The sequence below is a fragment of the Diabrotica undecimpunctata genome, chromosome 7, assembly GCF_040954645.1.
Source record: "Diabrotica undecimpunctata isolate CICGRU chromosome 7, icDiaUnde3, whole genome shotgun sequence".
NCBI classification, from domain to species: Eukaryota; Metazoa; Arthropoda; class Insecta; order Coleoptera; family Chrysomelidae; genus Diabrotica; species Diabrotica undecimpunctata.
This window is the reverse complement of record NC_092809.1, coordinates 60,883,053-60,908,269: the sequence shown is the minus strand read 5'-3', so window position 1 is coordinate 60,908,269 and position 25,217 is coordinate 60,883,053. Positions and strand designations below refer to the sequence as shown.

Sequence of the window (25,217 nt, the reverse complement as noted above, 5' to 3'; positions counted from 1 at the left end):
AAATATTCTTCTTCTTCTGTTTTTTATGGCTTCGCTGTGAGTCATGAAACGTAAGCTTCATCGTCATTCGTCAATCCCGGAAAAATAGTGACAGCACATATAGCTCCCGCGGAAACCTCAAAACAAACATAATTAACCTTTACGGGAAGGAATTTCTACCAGACATCAGACGATACGAAAAACTACGATCCAAACGAAGCACACTTTTGTGTAATCTCACTTTTTTAGAACGCTGCCGCGACGAGGACATAATTCCTAAAAGCATGAAGCTTACGTTTCATAAAAAGACTTATAAAACTAAAAACATCTTAAGAAGGGCCAGTTTTGCACTTATTAGGGAAGCTATCCATGACACCAGGCGGGATATCGACAAAGTCAATTCAGAATTACTAGAGCTACACCTAGTTCTAAGTAATAGTTTACATCCAATACTATGGAATACACTGGAAACACTATCCAACTTTCGAGCAGAGACAAACGCCGACTTAACAAAAATAAAACAACTGAAAAAGTTCAATAGTCTAACAGCCGAACAAAGACCGAGAAAAAAGGAAACACCACCGACGGAAACACACAAATTGGTTTACAATTTTTCGAATCTCGAATTAAATGAGGCCACAACGAGTGTTCTGTCAAAAGGATTTAATTTCGCCGTAGCACCCGCACGAATCCCTGTTGAAAACATTATCAGCGAAGTAGAAAGTTCCATTACCAATATACCTCCGGAAACAGCTGAGATCATACGCCAAGACGTATCGCAGATATTACGGACAGCCAAACCACCAAAAAGAAATTTAACACGTGAGGAAAAAGAGGCGTTGCGAGATTTGCAGAAAAACAAAGAAATAATCGTCCTTCCAGCGGACAAAGGTAACGCCACGGTAGTAATGAATATAGATGACTACGACAAAAAATTAACAGATCTTCTAAACGACACAGCATACGAAAAAATTGCCACAGATCCAACAACGTATCTAGAAAAAACAACGAAGGCCAAGATCAAAGTTTCAAACATAAAAAAGGAGGATCAGCCCAAGCTGATTCCACGCGAAAAATCATCTAGGTGCCCTAAGCTCTACGGTTTACCAAAAGTTCATAAAGTTGGGATGCCACTACGACCAATAGTTAGTTCAATCGGATCACCCACACAGCCGCTCGCAAAGTTCTTAGCCAATCAGTTACAACCGTACGCAGAGGAAGCGGATTCTTACGTCAAGAACGCAGGCCACTTCATCGAGCGTATAAAGGACGTGACTCTTGACCCGGGACATTTGCTAGTGAGTTTTGACGTGGTGTCACTTTTTACTAACGTCCCAGTAGAAGAATCGTTAGAGATTATAGGAAAAAAATACCCAATACCACCGGATACACTAAACCTAACGAGACACTGCCTCAACAACACATATTTCATATACAAAGACCAAAGGTACAAACAAGTCGAGGGAGCACCCATGGGTTCACCACTGTCACCGGTGATAGCAAATCTGTTTATGCAAGAAATAGAAATACGAGCAATAACAACGGCAGAGTATAAACCGAAACTATGGTTGAGATACGTGGACGACACCTTCATTATCTGGACACATGGGGAAGAAAAACTAAATACATTCCTAAATCACATTAACACCATCCACCCCAAAATTCAGTTTACTATGGAACTAGAGAAAGACCAACAGCTACCGTTTTTGGATGTTTTAATAATCAAGAAAACAGATGGAACTTTAGGATACACGGTATACAGAAAACCAACACACACCGACAGATATCTACACGCTGACTCACACCACCATCCTGCACAACTGCAGTCAGTCATCAAAACCCTGACTATAAGATCAGAAAGATTAACAGATGAAGAACACAGGAACAAAGAAATGAAAACGGTCAAAACAGCATTAAGAAAAAATGGCTTCACCACGTACACAATTGAAAAGGCACAAAAATCACAAGGAGGAAAAAGCAAAGAATCAACAGAAGAAAAAGAAAAACCTATTGCTAAGACGATTTTACCGTACGTGAAGGGCACTACGGAAAAAATCAGTAGAGTCCTAAGAAAACATAAAATAGAGACAATATTCAACACGGATAAGAAAATTTCTAATATGCTTAACTCCGCAAAAACCAAAATCCCACTAGAAAACCAAGGAGTGTACAAGATTCCCTGTGGAGACTGCGACAAATCCTACATCGGACAGACTAATCGAAGAATTCAAGTAAGACGAGAAGAACATCGAAACGCTATTGCAAAGCAAGAAAATACATCTTCCCTTGCACAACATGCCCTAACAACAGGACACACAATCGATCTAGAACAGACAACAATGCTAGCGAACATCGAACACAAAACCAAGCGAATAATCAGGGAAGCCATAGAAATAGAAAAATATCCAAATAACCTAAACACTCGAGATGATGCCCAAAGACTACCAACAACATGGAAACCAGCTCTGCAAAGAACCGTCCAAAAAAATTCAACTTCAGTTAACGCACAGAAAAAACAAACAGCGAGACCGCCAGACAAGGCCCCGCCCACTCGCACACAGGCAGGACCAATCACAAGAGCCCGCGCGCCGCCGAGAGTGTATTTAAACGAGCGCCGAAATGCCCAGTCGACCAGTACTAATCGAGTAACGACGAGAAGTAGATCCACCAGGCTTGAGAATGGCAAGTGAGACCTTGCCGAAACGTCGCCAAAACAATGGTTTTCAAGAAAACCAGCATTTTACAACGCGGAGTCAATCCCGGAAAAATAGTGACAGCATATATATATATATATATTGTTACGAACATGCTCTCGGCATGGCCCAGGTAACGGTTGCATTGCATCTCTAATACTCTTCGAAAACATTCGCGATGTATCGAGTGCGAGAGAGAATAACCGGTCACGTAGGCGAATTAGAGGTGGGACAACGCCAGAATATTCTCGAACCTAGTAACTGTAGTATATATAGGTAACAATGTTAGAAGTAGAGTTAGTTGATAAGAGAGTACTGAACTGTAAATTTATAAATAAATATATGTATATAAATTCGAACCGCTCGTTTTATTTAATCTCGCTACAGTTGGTGTTACGGTGTGAGTAAAAAGAAATAAATTCAGCAGTGACTTTTGAAAAAGACTTTTGAACTTTTGAAAAGTATTGTTCGTCGGGAACATCCGCGTAGTTCGGTAGTGTCCTTTGTACGAAAGAACATTTAAAAAGTACATGTGTGCCTGACCAAAGATGCTGCTAGTACAACTTTCAGTAAAACAGTTGCGTGAGCAACTGGAAGAACGCGATGAAGACTGAAGCGGGTCCAAGAAGATACTCCAAGAACGACTAAAGACTGTTCTTAACAAGAATGGAGATGATCCAGAAACATTCCATTTTCAGTCAGCAGAAGAAGCAGTTTTAATGAAGATAGAAGAAACTTCTAAAAAAACTGATGATAAATTCGAGACTGTTTCCAAAAGATTTGATGAAACGTCTCAAATTATTAAAGAAGTAGCTAGACAAAACGACGAGAAATTCGAAAATATGTCTAGAAGATTCGACGAAGTATGTAATCAAAACAATGACAAATTTGAAGAAGTCTCAAGAACATTTGATAAGATACAGAAAAATGTAAACGACAAGATAGAAGACGTAGAAAAGAAGATCAAACAGTTAGAGAGCATGATAACTAATACAAAAGTGCTACCACCAGTTAATACAACAGCCTTAGATCCGGTAGTAAAGGAAGAATCACCTAGAGACGAAACGACACAATATGAGATTCAAATTGCCACCATTTGATGGAAAGTCTTCTTGGTCCATATACCTTAGACAATTTGAAGCTATTTCGACAGCCAATCATTGGACAGAACAAGAAAAAGCTGTTTCCTTGACTGCTGCTTTACGAGGTGATGCTGCAGATATCCTAAGATCGATTCCTAAGGGTCAAGAAAAATGTTACCAGACCTTGTTCACTCGACTAGACAAACGTTATGGAGATGCCCATCTACAACAAGTCTACAAGGCGCAACTAAGAAGTAGAATTCAACGAGCAAGTGAAAATTTGCAAGAGTTTGAAGCAGATGTTGCTCGTATAGTGCGGTTGGCTTATCCGGAGGTACCAGACATTATTTTAGAAGAAATTGCTGTAGATACCTTCGTCAATGGGTTAAAAGAAAGTGAATTACAGAAAGCTTTACGACTAGCAAGACCGAAAGTTCTAGATGAAGCGCTCGCTATTGCCTTGGAACATGAAACAGCTAGTCAAACTTCACGGAGTCATCGAGTAAGAACCATTGAAGAAGGCGACGAACCAAACGATGAACGTCTGGAAGAAATGGTACGAAAAGTAGTTCGCAACACGATGCCGAAGAGACGCGAGCCCAGATGTTGGAATTGCGGTGACGTAGGTCATATTCGCCGTAATTGCAAAAAAATGATACAACAGTCGGAAAACTAGAACGGGTCGACAACAAGGGGCAACTGCCGACCTCGAGAAACACAGCCCCCATAGTAACTGTGAACATTACGTCCTCAGGTGGAATTCATAGCTTGTACATAGAGGGTCGTATCAATAATAAATGTAGATCGTTTTTGGTAGATACAGGTGCAACGAGAACTATTGCACGGCCAGAAGTAGTACGAGGCCATCTTAAATTATTGCCTGCAACAGTAAAGCTTAGAACAGCAACTGGTGAGATAATTAATACATATGGCGAGGCTAATATGTCAGTATCCATTGGCCAGACCACACTGAAACATACAGTATTAATTGCAGAGATCTCCGATGAGTTCATATTGGGGATGGATTTACTAAGGAAAGTTGGGGCTGTATTGAATGTCAAAGATGGAGTTCTCGAGATCAGTGGTGAAGAGTTGCCGTTTCATGAAGACAAAGAAGATGTTATCAGCTTAATAACTACTTGTGACGTAACAATACCCGGTAATAGTGAGAAAATTTTGATGACCAGACCTGATGGTTACTGCCGAGAGGGAAGTTTAAGGATGGTCGAAGATGTGAATAATGCCGAGTTCCTAACGGCAAAAGCTTTGGTGAGAATTCGAGATGTCGTTCCTGTAAGAGTTATGCATTTAAAGGGAACTGCTATTAAGTTAAGTAAAAGAACTTTGATCGGACAGTGTGTTCCCGTGGCTTCGATTTGTTCCATGAATACTAATGAGAAACCGTCGAAATCTAAGTATCCAAAGGAGCTTGTTGAGACGATGATTAAAACGTGCCAAGATCTTGATGACTAAAAAAGTGAAGTCTATGCTGATAGAATTTCAAGATGTTTTTGCCATGGATAAGAAGGATAATGGCAAAACAAGCATAGTAAAGCATAAAATTAATACCGGAGACGCTCAGCCAATCAGACAACAACCTAGACGACTTCCATTTGCGAAAAGAGATGAAGCCGAAGACATCATCAAAGATATGAACAAACAAGGGGTAATTGAACCATCAAACAGTCCATGGACATCACCAGTAGTCCTAGTAAAAAAGAAAGATGGTTCAACACGTTTTTGTATTGACTACCGACAGCTCAATGCAGTAACTAAAAAAGATAGTTATCCTTTGCCCAGAATAGACGATACTTTGGATACACTTTCTGGTTCTCGTTGGTTCTCCACACTCGATCTGAAAAGTGGATATTGGCAAGTAGACATGGAGCCAGCCGATCGTGAAAAAACCGTAATGCCCCGGCCACATTTGAAAGATTAATGGATGCAGTTTTAAGAGGTCTAACATGGAAAACATGCCTGGTTTATTTGGATGATGTAATTGTAGTTGAAAGATCCTTCGATGAACATGCCAATAATCTAACAGAAGTCTTGCAACGATTGCGGGCAGCGAATCTGAAGTTGAGTCCGAAGAAATGTCACTTGTTTCGACGAGAAGTGAAGTCATCATCATCAATCAGCCAATCCCGTCCACTGCTGGACATAGGCCTCCCTCAGTTCTTTCCAGTGTTTTCTACACTGGGCCGCTTGTAGCCAGTTTCCCGCTACTCTTTTTATGTCGTCGGTCCATCTAGTCGGTGGTCGTCCTCGGCTTCTTTTATAATTTCTGGGCCTCCATTCCATAATTCGTCTTGTCCATCGTCCATCTTGTGTTCTGGCTAAGTGTCCTGCCCAGTTCCACTTAAGTCTCGTGGTTCTTTCGATGACGTCTTGAACTCCTGATCTTTGCCTGATTTGTCGGTTTGTTATGTGGTCTCGGAGGCTCACATTCAGCATTGCACGTTCCATGGCTCGTTGTGTAACTCTTAGTTTATTCGCAGATTTCTGCGTGAGTGCTAAAGTCTCTGCTCCATAAGTTTGTACAGGCAAAACACATTGGTTATAAACTTTTCGCTTGAGACACATGGGAATTGAACTTTTTAGAATATGGCTTAGTTTGCCAAATGCTGCCCATGTCAGGCCTATTCGCCTCTATATTTCATTTGTTTGATTGTCTCTGTTTATTTTAATCTCGTGTCCCAGATATTTGTAAGTGTCTGTTTGTTGTATGGTATTATTGTCGATAGTTATATTTCCACTCATTACGAGATTTGTCATAAGTTTAGTTTTCTCAAAGTTTATCTTTAATCCTGCTCTTTCAGACAGACTTTTAAGCGAATGTAGCATAGAAACCGTATCCTGTAAGTTATCTGCGATTAATACGACATCATCTGCAAACCTCAGATGATTTAATCTTTCTCCATCTATATTGATGCCCATATCTTGCCATTGGGTGTTCTTAAATATTGACTCTAGAGCTGCCGTGAACAATTTTGGTGAAATATTGTCTCCTTGTCTTACTCCTCGACCTAAGCTGAATTTTTCTGTGTCTTCGTGTAGTCGTATACTTGATGTAGCGTTCTCGTAGATGTTTTTGATTAGTGACGTGTACCTGTAATCTATTCGGCTTTGATTTAGGGCTTCCAGTACGGTTTCAAACTCTACAGTATCAAAAGCCTTCTCGTTATCGACAAATGCAAGAACCAGTGGTATGTTGTACTCGATGCATTTTTCAATTAAGATCTTTATGGTGTGCAAATGGTCATTTGTGCCATATCCTCTCCTAAAGCCTGCCTGTTCTTTGGGCTGATAGAAATCTAGTTTAGGTGTTAGTCTCTTTGTTAAGATTTTCATAAAGAGTTGATACATATGTGTCAAGAGGCTGATGGGTCTATAATTTTCTAATTTAGTAATATCACCTTTTTTGTGTAACAAGACTATCACTGCATTGTTCCAGTCTTTAGGAATCGTACCCGCATGTAAGCATTTATTAAACAGTTCGCTTACTGATTTTAATAGAATTTCTCCTCCTGCTTTTATTGCCTCAATAACGAGTCCATCGTCACCAGGCGATCGATGGTTCTTCATTTCCTTTAAAGCTGATCTTACTTCTGACACAGTAATGGGTAAAAGTATTTCCGATTAGAAGTGAAGTACTTGGGACATATTGTAGCAAGTAATAGTGTAACAGCCGATCCTGAAAAACTTGCAGCAATTAAGGATTGGCCAGTACCAAGAGATAAACACGAAATTAGAAGTTTTCTTGGCCTATGTACATATTACCGACGTTTTGTCAAAGGATTTGCCAATATCTCCAAGCCATTAACAAAGTTGACAGAAGAAGGCAAAGAATATACATGGAGCGAAGAGTGTCAAAGAGCTTTTGAACACTTACAAATGGCTCTGATCAGCGCACCGATTTTAAGCTACCCTAAACAGGCAGGAAAATTTGTGTTGGACACCGATGCAAGCAACAGTGCAATAGGAGCTGTTCTTTCCCAAATCCAAGATGGGCAGGAGAAAGTCATCGCTTACTTTAGCAAAGTCTTGTCAAAACCAGAAAGAAACTATTGCGTTACCAGAAGAGAATTGCTAGGCGTAGTGAAGGCTTGTGAGCATTTCCATAAATACTTGTATGGCAGAAAGTTTCTTCTTCGCACGGATCACGCTGCTCTAAAATGGCTCCTACAATTTCGTAATCCAGAGGGCCAGATGGCAAGATGGTTAGAACGATTACAAGAATATGATTACGAGATCGAACACAGGGCTGGCAGAGTTCATTCAAATGCTGATGCCCTTTCGAGACGGCCGTGAAGGGCAAATTGTAATCACTGTCTTAAATTAGAAGAACAACTTTGCCCCGTGAGACGAACCACCGTCATTAATGAGCAATGGCAGCCTCAACAGCTACAAGACGCTCAAGCAAATGATCCATGTATAAAAATAGTATTGGAATGGATGCGTCGAAGTGAGAGACCTTCTTGGCAAGACATTAGTGCATGTAGTCCAGAAGTCAAGTGTTACTGGAGCCAATGGAATTGCCTAGTGCTGAAAGATGATCTTCTGTATAGAACCTTTGAGAACGATGATGGTACAGAAACTAAGCTTCAGTTAATTGTACCTAAAAGTAAAGTGTCAGAAGTATTGCGTCAGTTGCATGACGGTGCATCAGGTGGACACTTTGGTATCACGAAGACTCTGCAAAAGGTTCGAGAACGGTTCTATTGGGTGAACTGTAAAGATGATGTAAGAAGATGGTGCCGGAAATGTGAACTGTGTGCAACCAGTAATGGTCCAGCTGGTAAAAAGAGGGCACCCATGAGACAGTACAATGTTGGTAGTCCTATGGAAAGAGTAGCAATCGACATTGCAGGTCCACTTCTAGAGACAAATGATGGAAATAAATATATCCTGGTAGCCATGGATTATTTTACGAAATGGACTGAGGTCTATGCGATACCAAATCAAGAAGCTGCTACCGTTGCAGAGGTACTTGTTAAAGAATTCTTTAGCCGATTTGGTGTTCCTTTGGAGATCCACTCCGACCAAGGGCGAAACTTCGAGTCAACCCTTTTCCAAAACGTTTGTAAATTGATTGGTGTCAATAAGACCAGAACGACACCCCTGCGTCCTCAATCAGATGGAATGGTCGAGAGAATGAACCGAACAATGGGTAAACACCTGTCCAAAGTTGTATCAGAACATCAAAGGGATTGGGACCAGCACATTCATTTATTCCTAATGGCCTACCGCTCGGCCGTGAATGAAACTACAGGCCAGACTCCAACCTGCCTGATGTTAGGTCGTGAAGTTCGTTTACCCTGCGACCTAGAGTTTGGCTGCAGACCTTCCGAAGAACATGTTGCAAGCGAAGATTATGTCGACCGCCTGAAGTTAAGAATGAACAACATTCATGAACTTGCCCGACAACACATCCAGATAGCCAGTGACAGAATGAAAGATCAATATGATTCTCGATGCAAGAGTGAAAGCTATGAAGTAGGTGATCTTGTTTGGCTTTATAATCCACAACGTCGTCGAGGCTTGTCTCCCAAACTGCAAAGACAATGGGAAGGTCCATATGAAATTAAAAAGAAAATAAATGACGTAATATACCGAATTAAGAAGTTGCCGAAAGGTAAACCAAAAGTAGTTCACATAAATCGTCTTGCGCCATATGCTGGCTCAAATGAAACAGAAGAAGCACGAACCCTTCAACATGAGATCCAAGATGACCGGCGACCAAGCTTTAATGAATTTATGTCAAATTACGCAGAGAGAAATAGTGCTAGATTCGGCGTGACCACAGAAGTTCAGCAGGATCTTTTTAGTGTTCCGAATAACGTCTCTCTAGCCCACTGTGTTGCCCAAGATCTTGAGATGACTAAAGGAATCTCATCCGTATTTTATAAGAAATTCGGTCGTTTGGACGAGTTAAAAAACCAGCAGCATAAAGTTGGAAGAGTACTGAGATTAGAAGATGGTTCTCGATCTTTGCTGTATATGGTGACCAGGAAGTCTTATACAGACAGGGCAAGCTACGAGGATATATGGCGTGCTCTAACTAATTTGAAGAAAATTGTGTGCAATTACGACATCAAGAATTTGGCCTTACCCAAGATAGGCCATGCACTAGATAATCTGGACTGGAAGATTGTCAGAAGCATGCTTGAAGTAATCTTCCGAGAAACCGGCGTACGAATTACTGTGTGTTGCATTAACCCGATGAGTTCGTATCCTTCAAAGTCAGTAGACTGTTATTTCTTTCTAAAGGGTTCATGCAGAGCTGGAGAGTCCTGTAGATTCCGCCATCCTGTGCCTACATATAGAGTTGCTGATCGGGACGATCAGATTTAAGAGGGGAGCAGTGTTACGAACATGCTCTCGGCATGGCCCAGGTAACGGTTGCATTGCATCTCTAATACTCTCTCGAAGTTTCGCGGCGTATCGAGTGCGAGAGAGAATAACCGGTCACGTAGGCGAATTAGAGGTGGGACAACGCCAGAATATTCTCGAACCTAGTAACTGTAATATATATAGGTAACAATGTTAGAAGTAGAGTTAGTTGATAAGAGAGTACTGAACTGTAAATTTATAAATAATTATATGTATATAAATTCGAACCGCTCGTTTTATTTAATCTCGCTACAATATATATTCTTACACTTATCATTAAAAACTACAACACATTTACCGTAACAATATCTTTCCTGGCATGCCGATAAACCGATAAAAATTAAATGACAGTGCCAGCAAAATGACAGTGACAGCAAGAAAATAACTTATTTATCATCATGGTGTTAGCAGTAGCAGACGTAGCTCGAATTGTTGCTTTAATAGAGGATGGTCGTAGCAAAAATTACGTGACAGGAACTTTGAGGTTTCTGACTGACTTTACAATTCGACTTGTTTGGGATAGGTATCGTCAATATAGTCCGGTACACACTTATTACTTTGAGGGGGGATTTTCTTTTCTTTGGATTCTTGTTAATATTACTTTATATTTTTTAAATCTTAACATGTCAAGCCATACAAGTGCCTAATATAGGAGTTTGAACTGTGCCACCTGGAGATACATTTTACTTTTATTATTTTATAGGTACTCAGCCCACGTATACACGTATAGACGTATAATGGCCTTTGAAATGTGGGTATATTGTAGAATGATGCGCATACTCTGGACAGCACATCGCACAAATGTCTCAATATTAACAGAACTCGGCATCAATACTAGGCTTACCACAATCATCAACCAAAATATATTGAGGTACTTTGGACACATTACCAGGCAAATGGAAGGCATGGAGAGGTTGGTGGTTGAAGGCAAGGTAGACGGTAAAAGAACTCGAGGAAGATCACCACTCCGATGGTCAGACCAAATAAAGTGCGCCAACAGTTACTGTCTGTCTGAGGCAGCAGACCGCGCCTAGGAGAGAGAAGAATGGATAGCAACCATTCGTCAAATACCATAACGTTACCACATCCTTACGAAGGATAAAGGATAGAGGAGGAGGACTCAGCCTGCCTATATTTGACATAATCGCAGCGGTTCCCTGTTCCTAGAATCAAGGTGTATGCCCAAATATTTAGCACAGTTACTCGGCTCTATAATACTACCATTTAAATCAAAACTCAGGTTTGATCTCTGTCTTGGTCCCTTTAGTACTACTATATCTGTTTTGCTACTTGCCAACTCAAGGTCATTCTCTATCATCCACCTGTTGACTTTTCTGCAACAACTTGTCACCTTATTTTTAATATCCCCATTTATATCAGTCTCTATTAGGATTGCGAGGTCGTTTGCATATGATATGGCGTAGGTGTCTTGACCAGTCTATTTCTAATACTCTGTTGTACAGTATGTTCCATAGTGTAGGTCCCAAAACGAACCCTTGCGGTACTCCTGATGATAATTTCATATCTTCATTATATGCCACATTTAAATATCTTTTTGTCAGGTATTTCCTTGTGATATTTATTATGTAGTCTGACACTCTGCTACTTCCAGCTTCATTGGTATTTGATGCCAATTTTCAGAATTGAAGGCATTCTTCATATGGAACATCACGAGCATGGCCCATCTTTTTCTCATTTTTTTTTACAGTGTCAGAGAGATCTTCTTCACCACATCTGTAACCGATCTGGCTTTTCTAAAACCATACTTTCTATCTCAAATAAATTATTCCCAGTACTTTAAGTTCTTCCAGGCGTTTCTTTATAAAACCCTTATAGTATTTTCCTATGCAATCTAGTAAGCATAGTGGTCTATATGGGTTAGCTTCAAGCATACCCACAATATAAAATTGTTTATTACCAGAATAATAACAAACAATGCCAATACATGTACTTACAAACTGATGCAAGAATGATGAAAATCGGAAAACAATAAAAAAGTTATAAATTGTCAAACTTAATCAAACATTTTTAGTGGTGGAATTTTGTGCCAGGGACTGTAGTTCCTTATTATTTATTTTCAAATTTTTGAATAAATTTATACCTCTTTTGTTGACTTTTTCTTTGTATACTTAAGGTTATTCTTTTCTAGTACTTGTTTGATTTTTGTTAACACTATTCAACTTATCTGTTTCCTTATATTAATAAAAAGTATTATCCAGATTTAGCCATACGGCTCGCACTCTCTCTAAGGGGAACATTCACTCATCCCAGATACCTACGATATCAAAAGGATTGAGCTTTGGTGGGACTCCTTCCGTGTTATCGACCCCTAGGTGACTTGGTATGCTGGTATCTCCCAAAAATTTTCATACACATTTGGACGTCGCGAGGAGTACAGCTTTCTGCATGGTCTTATAGAGATGTTCATTTAGACATAGCTGTTTTATGTTCTCTAAGACGTTTTTGGGAATAATACCAGTAGTAGATAGAATAATAGGTACTGTCTGGGTCCTTTCCATTATATAATAATAATAAGTATTAAGTATTATTAACACTACATAATATATAATTATAAATAGGATTTGCCTAGCAGAATGGCCCAAAATAAAAAAAATGTGGAAGATGTATGTCCAATAAGCAATAATAATGACAAAAATATAATAAATGTCAGTAAACAAATAGTTGCAAAAACAGCATCTACACTCATGGACAAAAATATCGAATATTTTGGAATTTCTCAATTTTTTTTGTAGTCACTATTATTTCAAAATAATTTTAAATAACTGATAATACTCATATTGAAGGCTGATTTATTCAACCGTTTTGAAATATTTTGATGTAAATTTTGACTTTTATTCAGCGTTTATTGTCACTCATACATTTTATCATAAAAAACCTTCTTCGTGTAAAGCAAAAATCATACTAATTCGGTTATTTTTAGTTAAATTTATTAAGTTTAGTTAAATATTATTTTGATTTAATAATAATTTAACGTAACAGTTAAGTTTAAAACAATTATGCCACCAATTCGACACTGCAATGAAGCCCAAGTAGCACAAATTGTAATTCTGCACGAGGAAGGATATGCTCAAAAAGATATCGCACAACGTCGCAGGCGAAGTCAATCTAAGGTTTCGAATACTTTAAAAAGGTACCGCGAAAAATTTTTGTACGAACGCCTGGTCAAGGACGCCCAAGGGACAAAACTGCAATTGATGACCTATTTTTGGTTCTTAATTCTACATGATATGGTTCATTGACATCGATGCTCCTTAGAAATGAGCTATTAAATATTTGACAAGTTAATGTGAGTTCAGATAGAGTAGACGAGGATTAAAGAAGCAAACTTAAAGCCCAGACGCCCCGCCAAAGTTTCACGTCTTCTCCAAAATCCTAAATATTGTTGTTTAGAATTTGCAAGAACACATTTCAACAAGAATTTAGTAAAATATCGACAACTAAAAATATTCTTTTCACTGATGAGACCAAAATTATATTATGGAAGTCAGATGGTCACAATTACGTCTACAGAAGTGTTGGAAAACGATTCTCCAGCTGCAATCTCGCCCAGACCGTTAGTTTTGGAGGTGGTGGCATAATTCTTTGGGAAGGTATTAGTTTGGAGGTACGCACCGCATTTGTGGAACTGATTGGATGGATGACTGGTGACTCTTACGTTTAAAACATCCTGGAAGATCATGTTTTGCCATATGTTGGTTACGTTGAATATAAAAGATTCACGTTAATGCATGACATTAGTGAGTAATTATATTGATGAGGCCCAAATTTGAAGATTGGATTGGCCATCGTTTAGCCCGGATTTAAATCCAATAGAACACATGTGGGATTACCTAAAACGCCGCATATGACAAAGAAATCCCATTCCAAATACAATAGACTAGCTTCGACTTGCTGCACAAAATGAATGGATTGCAATTTCCCAAGAATATGTCCAAAATTTACTTGCAATCATGCCGAGAAGGATGCAAGCAGTAGTAAGAGCTAGAGGGGGGAATACTCGTTACTGATTATGTACTTCATTCACTTAAAAAATCTTGTTTAAGCAATTTAAATTAGCATTTAAGTTTGGAGTAAAATAAGCTGATTTATCTAATATTAAGCATTTATTTTTTTTTGCAATTTTTTCCAAATCAAAATTGAAAATTGTTCATTAAACATTGTTAAAATAAACTCTTTTTCACAATAAACGACTTGATTGACCAAAATTTGTTTTGAAAAAACAAAAATTTTAAGATTCCAAAATATTCGATATTTTTGTCCATGATTTCTGAATTTTATGAAACTACAATCTATAGGTGTTAAACACAAGTACTATAACATGTTTATTTATTTATTTATTTCAACGGTAGAACCATTTACAATAATTTACAACAAATAGTAAAAAGTATAGATCATGTAAAATAAACATCACAACAATAACAAAAAACAATTACAACAGTAAAAATTTGTACATTAAAACAGTATATCAAATCACAAAAGTTAAGAAACATCACATATCTAGATTAATAATTAGATTCTTAAGTTGCCTTTAGAAAAAATTAATGTTTGGACAGAATGGATCCAATAGGAGGTCATTGCAAGAGCTGAGAATTCTCGACAAGGGAAAATGACAAGCATAATCAGTCCTATGAAAAGGAATATAAAAGAATGAGAATTAATTAAATAATAATTAATAATTAAAGAATTAATTAATAACGTTGTTTAGAATTTTAAACAAAAATAACATATCAGCTCTCAACCTGCGGTTCTTCAATGTAGCAATGTTAAATTGAGACACTATTACAGAATAATCAATGAAATAATTTTCAGTATTTCTTATATTAATATGTGCTTTAAAAGCTAAAGATCTTATAAACTTCCTCTCAATGCTCTCTAAGGCATCAATGTAGACTTGATGAAATGAGGACCATATAACAGAGCAGTATTCAACACCTGAGCTTACCAGAGAGCAATACAATAATTTGAATACAATAGGTGAGAGATCATGACTATTACGACAAATAAAACCAAGATTACAAAATCCTGTTTCCTTAATTTTAAGAAAATGGCTTCTAAATGCCAATGCACAATCCAATAATACACCCAAATATCTAATCTCAGTAACTGAATCCAAAAGTACATCATTAAGAATACCAAGAACATTAGCTATTAGATTATTTATAGGACCAAATGAAATACAAGAACAATTAGTTGGATTCAAGCTTAAACCATTTTGTTTTGACCATAAACATATGGACGTTGTTTTGCAACAACCATCTAACCTACATTTGTTTACAAATGAGGTTAGACGTGTAAAACTGTCCTTCATAATGCATACTACATCAAGCAAAAATTATATAAGCCATATTCATACTCATGGAGGCGTTTGTGAACTAAGTTCTAAACCACATTCGTCAAATAATATGAAAACAGAAATTTGTAAAAATAAACTAGCCCATGTTTTCATTATATGTGGGTTAGACGCTTGTTGCAAATCTTTGTAAGCATCTTTTTATTGTGTGCACCATATGCAAAACATTAAATTGAACAAATCTTTATTTGGACTTATTAAAAGACAAGAAATTTATTATTACACTAATATTACAATTTTATTTAAATAAATAAAATTGCACCAAATTAGAGGCTTCATCTTTAATGGTAAAATACGAAAACAGAAAAGGTAACATATATGTTTTGCGATTACTTGTATGTTGATGTCATAAATGCTGACAAAAAATTGTATTATCAAATAACAAAACCTATTGTTCAATATATAAAATATTGGAACTGTTGCTTGATAGTCAAAATTTTGTATGCCTTTTTAACAAATTAGTTTGATATTTCAACATATTGTTTTAAACTTTAAACGTGTGTGAAGGTAGATTACCTAAAAAGTTTAATGAAGATTACTATTGTCCATGTTCAAGAAAATGTCACAATATTGTAAATGTTAAAACGAGAAGAAGATTTTTCAACCAATTTTGGAGTATAGGGACATTTGAAGGGCGCTGTGCTTTACTTAGCAAATATGTTGGAGGGGGCAAAAAGAAAAGATGTTACACAAAAAACCAAACATCAATAAAAAGTAAGTCAAGAAAATACTTTATAGATGGCACTCTTGTTTGCAGAGAAGTTTTTAAATACACTTCAGATCAACCATAATAGAATCCATGTAGCCTTAGATCAAATAAAAAGTAAGATTATTAAAGATAAAAGGGGTATACATAGTGGTGGAAAAAATGCAATTGATGAAGAAAGAATTGAAAATATTAAGATGCACATAGCACCATTTCCAACATATGTTTCACATTATTGTTGCAATCAAATGGACTCCAAATTTTTAAATCCTGACCTGAATTTATCAAAAATGTATCAATTCTACACAGATACTACAGAAAACCCAGTGAGTCTTACGAAGTATAAAAGCTTCTTTTATTCAAATTTTAATTTAAAGTTTAGACATCACATAAGGATACATGTTGAATGTGTGATACATACAAAGCCCAAATTAGTTCTGCATAGGCTACATAGAAGGAGAATCTAGAAAGAAATCACAGGAAACATCTTGAAATTGCAAATGAGTTAAGGAGTGAAATAAAGGCTGATCTAATATGTGTGCAAGAGGATAAAACACTGGAGACCCTGACTTTTGATCTCCAAAAAACTCATCCATTACCAAAAATACTGACTGAAGTCCCATATTACAAAAGACAATTAAATTTACTTAATTTAGGTATTTATGTCGGCAGTACAAAAAGAGGTATTTTCAATGTATGAACATAGCAAGAGGCAGTCAGGGGAACATAAGAAGTCAATTCACGTCTGCGTAAATATATTAATGAAAATATAAAGGCACCCGTAAAGAAATTAATTCTTTGGTATGATTCTTTTGGGTTCAAAATAGAAGTATTATGCATTATATAAAGATAGTAAGTTAATTGATCACACTTAAAAATAATGTAGGTATGTTCCTATCATTTTGGTTATATAATTATTTATCATTTAAAAATATTTTATCCAAGTATTAAAAGATGCTATTTCTTTATTAGATATTTTTCTTTCTGGTTAAACACCTACATATCACATGCACATGTCAAAGATAATCATTATCAAAGTAAAATAGAAAAATAAACACAACATTAAGTTATGATACCAAAGAGAATTATCACAGGATGCCACAAAAATAAATTCATTTTAAATTATTAATGTATTGAGTTAATTCTTTAAAGAACTAACTATATTGCCCATATGCTTTATTAAAGAAAGTGTCACAATTTAAACTCATAAAATTATAGGATACTTATAAAACATAATACAAAATTATTGCCTTACCTGGTTTTGTTGATAAGCTGCATCTAAACATTCCAGTACATTTACCAAAAGGGGCATTAAAGTTTTGACTACATCTTCGTCATATCTAGCTATCATCCTTTCGAATTCTTGATAGATACTGCCAGCCAGCGACTGTACCTTTTCAGACATGACTACATGAGAGTCCTCGTGAGTTCCATAAACAGTTTCTGGTCCAAGAACCAGGTTTCCCCCTGAATCTTCCAAATTCATTGTTTTGGTAATTGAACACTGTTAATGAGCCTTGTGATGATTTTTATTTAACATTTCAAATTGGATTCACCATTTTACTTTAACCAAATAATAAATAAAAAGTAAACATGACTATCGCACTGGGATTAAAGGGCGTTTTAACAAAGTAATTTCTTTTTCTAAACCCTCTGATTTTGACAACTCCGTCAGAAATAAATTTATCATCATCTCTATTTCTGCGCATAAGCTTGTTGACAAGTTGACAAATAATCCTATGCGCAATATTACTAAGGTCCATTCCTTAGACAAGGAAAGAGAGTACTATTTTATATGCTATGTTATAGTATGTACACCGATATTCTGAAAGTCACACGACTGGATATTTTATTTCATAAGCGCAATTAGAGAAATAAAGATAATAGATGTGGTGTTATATTTAGGTATTTATACCAATTTAATAAAAAGAGAAACATGAAACATTGTTCAAATATATCGACAGATATTAATATTGATATGATAACATCGATGAAGACATGGGAATGGGAATACATGCTTGACGGAGAAAGGCGACGGATAGTGCAGTGGATAGGGACGACTGAACTTGAACCAGAGTATATACCCCCCGGGTGTGTATTGTGACTTTAACTGGAGAGAAATTCTTGAGGAGGCTAGGATCCACGCAGGGATGTTAAGCCAGATTGATGATGATATCAGAGCATAGATACAAATTTGTTCCTTATGCTGTGATGATATTAATAAAAAAACATGTTTTTTATTAGGTTTTATCATGAAACACAAAGAAAAATATTATTTTCTTCATGTTGTAATGTCACTTATGTATTGTTTCTTATTCTGTGTTTATGTAATGTATCGTGTATCGTGACTATCGCGACTTATCTAATCATAGGTTCAGCAGACGGAGCTGCTCCAGCTCCACAACTGTTCAGTAAAAGGCTGCAAAATCAAACCGCTATCGATACGCTACTTCCGGAGCGGCCTGTCAAATTTGGTAGCGTAAAAATGTATCGCTACCTCCATCCAAGAATAGAAAATAATCGCATAGAAAATAAGAAATAAGGTTAGTACGAAAGTACAAGCTGAAGATAGCCGCAAATGTCAAAGAATTAAAATATTTCGGTTTGGCAGTGTTGGCATTGGTTGAGATGTTTTTAGTCCTTTGTTTTCTGGTGTAGCACTTTTTATGTACACCTTAAGTGTACTTAAGTCGTTCCTTTGCAAGGTGTAATCAGTGATGCCACTCCTCACGATTTATCGTGAGATCTCACGAATTGAAGACAAATCTCACGATCTCACGATTAAGGTCTTACATCTTACGATTTTTAATTTTTTTTAAATTTCAAGTGTTTCTAATAAAATGCATGGGAGGAAATCAGCTTTTTTTAGATTGTCACCTTGAAATATCCATAAATTGACTGTATTTTTGTATCAAAGTGGGCTACTCCAATTAACTCAATTAATATACACAAAATAATATAAACAAAGCTTAAAAGGTTCTTTATGCTTTGAAAGTGGTTTATAAACAACTGAATTGTAATGTATATTTTACCGCCTTTAATAAATATGAAGTATAGACTAAATTTTGTGTAAAGAACAAACATTCAACAGACCTAATAGTAAAAACATATTGATCTAAGTGTGAATTTGAGATAATGTGCTGACAAAATGTTAAATCCTAAGAAAACAAAATTATGTTTTTATGTATATTCATTATACTTAATACTCTTGGGTAAAATACCTCATATCATATATGTCTTTAGACACAGTTAATAATTTTCATTGAAGTTTAAACTATAAAGAATGTTTACAATCATTGCTCAATATTAAATGGATAAATCCATAGCAATATTATAAAAGAATATAGGTCCCTAGGTAATTTCCTAAAATTATATCTGATACTGGTGGTTCCCCCTAAAATAGGACCTTCTCTATTTTAGTAACAATCTGTTTTGGGGGAACCACAACATTTTTTATATATAAGGTGAATACGCAATTATTAAACGCACAAACGCAGTTCTTTCTTCATTAAAGTGAATTTGTGTGAGGTGTTCTACTCAACTTTGAAAAATATATTAAAATATTTTAAACACTAATTTGTTAAATATGTACCTCATAATATTTGACAATAAATAATTTTTAAAATAGTTTTATAGGATTATTTATCATTTAAAAATCCCCGTCCCCTTCAGATTTCTTCTGTAGCGAAATCTCACGATTTCTCACGATTTATTTTTCCCGATCTAACGATTTCTCTTTGACTTCATGTGGCACCACTGGGTGTAGTGCTACACCACTCTGTTCCATTGAAAAGTGTGCCAATAAATCTACACCTGCTTCTGAGAGGGTGGTCTTACGCAGTATCATCCAACCGAATTTACCAAAGTACCTACAAATTTTAATTTAATTTAATTTTTTATTTTATTGTATCTTTTAAATTGAGTTGATAATTTTATTTAATCACTCATTTTTATCATTTTCTTTAAAAAGATTATTAGCTAATTATAATAAAGTTTATTTAAATTAAAGAAGGAAAATCACAAGTAGAGGAAAACAAAACAAAAAAATCTAAAGATACACAAGTCGTAAAATTAATAACGATTTGAATCTTGATTGAATCGTAACTCAAACGTTAACTACACTATTTCCTTGTCTATACTAAAATCACAATCAAGATGCACTAGAAATAAACAAACAAGACACGTTAATTGTTACAAGGAGCAATATCAAATAATGATTTACAATGTATATACATTGTATAAATCCAAAATCATGATTAACAAAGTTTATACATTGTAAATCGTGATTCGGGAGTGTTCCTCGTAACATTCAAGTGTCTTGGTTTGTTTATTTCTAGTGCATCTTGATTGTGATTTTAGTATAGAAGATACCGTTCCTTTGTTTAAGTGTCACAGCCATAATTTTCGTTTGTCACTAGCCAGTGTATACATATGAGATGAGTGTACTCCACAGACCGTGTACTCATCGAGTTAGGTGTAACTCGAAAGTGCTACACTAAAAAACAAACAGACCTCTTGTAAAGGAACGACTTAGTGTAGCGTGGTGTAGCACTTCTATACTTTATTGAAACTATATAGTGAGTGGTACAATCAGAAAACAACGGAACAGACCACGGTTCGTAGACTTACTACGGTTGCCTCTTCCGACTGGGGTGGAGATGCTTGAGTTACGTCACCAGAGTACACAAGAATACAAAACCCATTTATTATCACAGTTTTTTCGTGGTAATTATCTTTCAGTTTATTATTTGCTTTATTATTCATCGTTTCTTAAATATCTCAGTTTACTTTATATTTTTGTATTTGAAATTTTGGTGTTGTTTTCTATAAAAACTTATTTTGAATTATCGAAGAAACGTTATTAATTGTAGTTGTAGTATTTAAAATTTCATTGTGTATTAACGTAATAAAAATGTTGATGAAATTTTAGAATGCCAGGCACAGGTTGTAGTGTGTAGGAAAGATATTAAAAAAATGGAAAAAATAGTTACGTAATTCGGTAATTCATTCATAATTAATCCAGTATTGATGGAAATTCAGTATACGCGACAAATTTTCAGTGTAAAATGGAGATTGAAGTCCTAGATTTACGTAAATCCTGCATTAACAATGGATAAACGTTAACAACCGGTTCTGATTAATTTTAAGTACCAAACTGCTTACATATCAACAGTTTTCCATAATTAGGTATTATAATCCACTAGACATCTTTATTTCATAACTACCTTTACTATTTTCCACCCATCAAAGGCATAAAAACGACGATTAAAAATGTTACGATCGTTACGATTCAAATTAGTGTACTCTCTTGACGTAATTTCGGGCTTAATGTTCATTGGTTAGTCGGAAGAGGCAACCGTAGTAAGTCTACGAACCGTGGGAACAGACCTTGTGTCCGTGTACAGATTTTTGATTTTTGTCAATAGTTGGAAGACAATTGTCATGATTATGACGCAACTCTTTGAACAAATTTTATCATTTCAAGTGACGTATTTTCGTATTCTATGCTGATTTAAGTATTAAGTACATGTGTCTTTCAGAAAACCGCATTTTAAAACTGCATTTGAACACATAGGTAAATTAGTGAAGTTTAAAAAATGAGTGACAATAAAGAAAAACCAGAAAGCAAAAATGAAAAATCTAAATCAAAGAAAAACAAGCAACCGGCTCAAAATGGAGGTGATTCAAGTGCAGCCAAAGAACTTAATCCTCGCCCAGAATATATTGATAACAGGTTAGCAATATGGGATAAACTAAAAGCTCAGTATGAAGCTGAATTAGCAAAAAAAACGGAAGAACCTATTAAAGTTACGTTACCAGATGGCAAAATAATTGAAGGTGTAAGCTGGAAAACCACACCATATGACATTGCTAAAGGAATTAGCCAAGGTTTAGCTGATAATACTGTTATTGCAAAGGTTAATGACGTCTTGTGGGATTTAGACAGACCTTTAGAAGTAGATTGTACTTTACAGTTGTTAAAATTTGATGATGAAGAGGCACAAGCAGTTTTCTGGCATTCATCAGCCCATGTACTTGGAGAAGCTCTCGAGAGAATATATGGTGGTTGTCTTTGTTATGGACCTCCTATTGATTCTGGTTATTATTATGACATGTTCTTAGACAGTAAAGGTATATCTCAAACTGATTTTCCTGTAGTTGAAAGCTTAATGAAAAACATTGTCAAAGAAAAACAACCATTTGAAAGACTTGAAATGAAAAAAGAAGATCTGATAGAAATGTTTAAATATAATGAGTTCAAGCAAAGAATTCTTAGAGAGAAAGTGAACACTCCAACCACTACTGTTTACAAATGTGGCCCTTTGATAGACTTGTGTAGAGGACCACATGTCAGACATACTGGAAAAATCAAAGCACTTAAAGTTACCAAGAACTCTTCTACCTATTGGGAGGGAAAAGCTGATGCCGAAACTCTTCAAAGGGTATATGGTATAAGTTTTCCAGATCCAAAGAAACTTAAAGAATGGGAACATCTACAAGAAGAAGCAGCAAAAAGAGATCATAGAAAAATTGGAAGAGAACAAGAATTGTTTTTCTTTCATGAATTATCACCAGGTTCATGTTTCTTCCAGCCCAAAGGAGCTCATATTTACAACACTCTAACGAACTTTATTAAAGAACAATATAGAAAGAGAGGTTTTGAAGAGGTAATTTCTCCTAATATGTATAATGTGAAACTATGGCAAACTTCTGGGCATTGGAGCCATTATGAAGAAAATATGTTTTCTTTTGATATAGAAAAGGAGAAGTTTGCATTAAAGCCTATGAACTGTCCAGGTCATTGTCTAATGTTTGATAATCGTGTGAGATCCTGGAGGGAACTTCCTCTTCGTTTGGCAGATTTTGGAGTGCTGCATAGAAATGAGCTTTCAGGAGCCCTTACTGGTCTTACTAGAGTACGGAGATTCCAACAGGATGATGCCCACATTTTCTGTACTTCAGAACATATTAGAGATGAAATACATAAATGCTTAGATTTCGTAAATTTTGTGTATTCTGCTTTTGGATTTACATTTGAGCTTTGCCTGTCAACTAGACCAGAAAAGTTCATTGGTGAACCAGAATTATGGGATTCTGCAGAAAAAGCTTTAGCTGATAGTTTGGAGAAATTTGGTCAACCATGGAAGATGAATCCAGGAGATGGTGCATTCTATGGCCCTAAAATTGATATCACTGTTAAGGATGCTTTAAAACGAGCTCACCAGTGTGCAACCATTCAATTGGATTTCCAGCTACCTATTAGATTTAACTTATCTTATGTTAGTGATAGTGGAGAAAAGAAGAGACCCGTCATGATTCACAGAGCTATTCTTGGTTCAGTAGAAAGATGTATAGCTGTTTTGACTGAGTCATTTGCTGGCAAATGGCCTTTCTGGCTATCCCCAAGGCAAGCTATGGTTATTCCAGTTGGTCCTACTTATGATGAATATGCAGGACAAGTTAAGAATAAACTATTCAGTGCAGGTAAAAATTTTATTCTTATGTTATATTGCTTGCTATAAAAAGTAGGGCTGGCTGTAATTGTTTTAAAGCAGAGGAACTGATTGCAATAATTTAGATAACAATATATTCCTCTTGATTTAGAATTGATTGACTTATTTTCTATTTTAATTTAACAATACATGCAGAGTGATAATTATTGTATTGGAAAGTTTTTTTGGTATCCCTTTATTTTCAATTATTAAATTTGGTAATATCTAAGGAAATTTTATGTTCTTAATTTTTCCTAAAAATGTATATTATCTCCAGAAACATTTTAAGCTAGTCATTAAACATATTACATAGATGTATATTTGTTTATTCATGCATTTTCCAATTATCAAAATGTTTGGTTTTTCCCAGCCTAATTACTTATTTCTTCTAGATAAATTGTAAATATAGATAATTTCTTGTTCAGTTCTGATAATGTCTGGGTAACATTTATCTAATATGGATTTTCTGAATTGTCAAAATTTTCTTTATTCATTAACTGTATTTATAGTTTTATCTAGAGCCGGAGTAAAATGTAATGGGCTTAAAATACTTCTTTGATATACTCCTAAAAAGATCGCAGAATATTTAGTAATATTTATTTACTTTTTTTTCTAATTTGACTTTTTACTCATTGATTTATTTTTAATCTCAAGTATGTTTCAAGTGGTATTGCCTGTAAATAAATATTGTTATAAACTATTTTTGTTTAAATTGACAAAAAAGTACCTTTTATTTTCATGTATAATGGTCTAATTATTGTATTAATAAAATAAATATTGTAATTCCTTTTTTCTTAAAATTCTTTTGTAATCTTTATATTCAGTATGATATTAAAATATGTATTTTCTAGGATTTATGGTGGAAGTTGATACTGATGCAGGTGATACTATGAATAAGAAAATCAGAAATGCTCAACTGGCACAATTCAACTTCATTCTAGTTGTTGGAGAAAAGGAGAGATCTAGCAACACTGTAAATGTCCGTACTAGAGATAATGTGGTCCATGGAGAGTACTCATTGGATACTTTGATTGAGAAATTTAAAAAGTTTAAAGAGAATTTCATTAAAACTGAAAATGAATTTTAGAATAATTATCCGAATGTTTCAATTGGACATATGTTATCATTTTTTAGATAGTAGGCATACACTATTTATTAAACTCAGAGCATACTTTTTTTAAAACGTTGATGCAAAGAAATTTGGTGCAAGAATGTTTGCTGTATTACCTTTTTTACTTATTTATGATTTATTTAATAAATGTTATTAAGCAAATATTGCTTTTTATTGCCTTAGATTTGGATTTTTGAGGTATTGTTTTGAAGTTGGATAATCATTGTGTTGTGCTAATTGTGTTATTGATATATTAATGGTATATAATCTTTTAGTTCTTGGTCTCCTCACGTAGAAGTCACTGGCCCCATTGATTCCTAGCAACATCCTTCCATCTTCTGACCCTTAGGGTATATTCATAACGGAAACCATCGCGTCATACCCCACCG

General features: G+C 35.6%; 2 protein-coding genes across 4 annotated transcripts in view; one reads left to right on the top strand and one right to left on the bottom strand.

The window, feature by feature from the left end:
- Window positions 1-17,941, bottom strand: part of syd (JNK-interacting protein syd) — a 141,439-nt gene extending 123,498 nt beyond the window's left edge. For 2 of the 3 annotated variants that reach the window (XM_072537416.1, XM_072537417.1), the window contains exon 1: window positions 17,480-17,940. In XM_072537416.1, coding sequence (XP_072393517.1) covers window positions 17,480-17,710 — 231 coding nt within the window. In that variant the 5' untranslated portion in view covers window positions 17,711-17,940. Of the gene's footprint in view, window positions 1-17,479 lie in introns of all 3 variants that reach the window. The other variant, XM_072537418.1, reaches the window with a different exon arrangement.
- Window positions 17,942-21,673: 3,732 nt separating this feature from the next.
- On the top strand, window positions 21,674-24,990 carry ThrRS (threonine--tRNA ligase). The gene is made up of 2 exons (XM_072537414.1): window positions 21,674-23,709; window positions 24,569-24,990. Exons 1-2 carry the CDS (start codon window positions 21,822-21,824, stop codon window positions 24,802-24,804), a joined length of 2,124 nt encoding a protein of 707 aa, XP_072393515.1. The 5' UTR covers window positions 21,674-21,821; the 3' UTR covers window positions 24,805-24,990.
- Window positions 24,991-25,217: the final 227 nt, after the last annotated feature.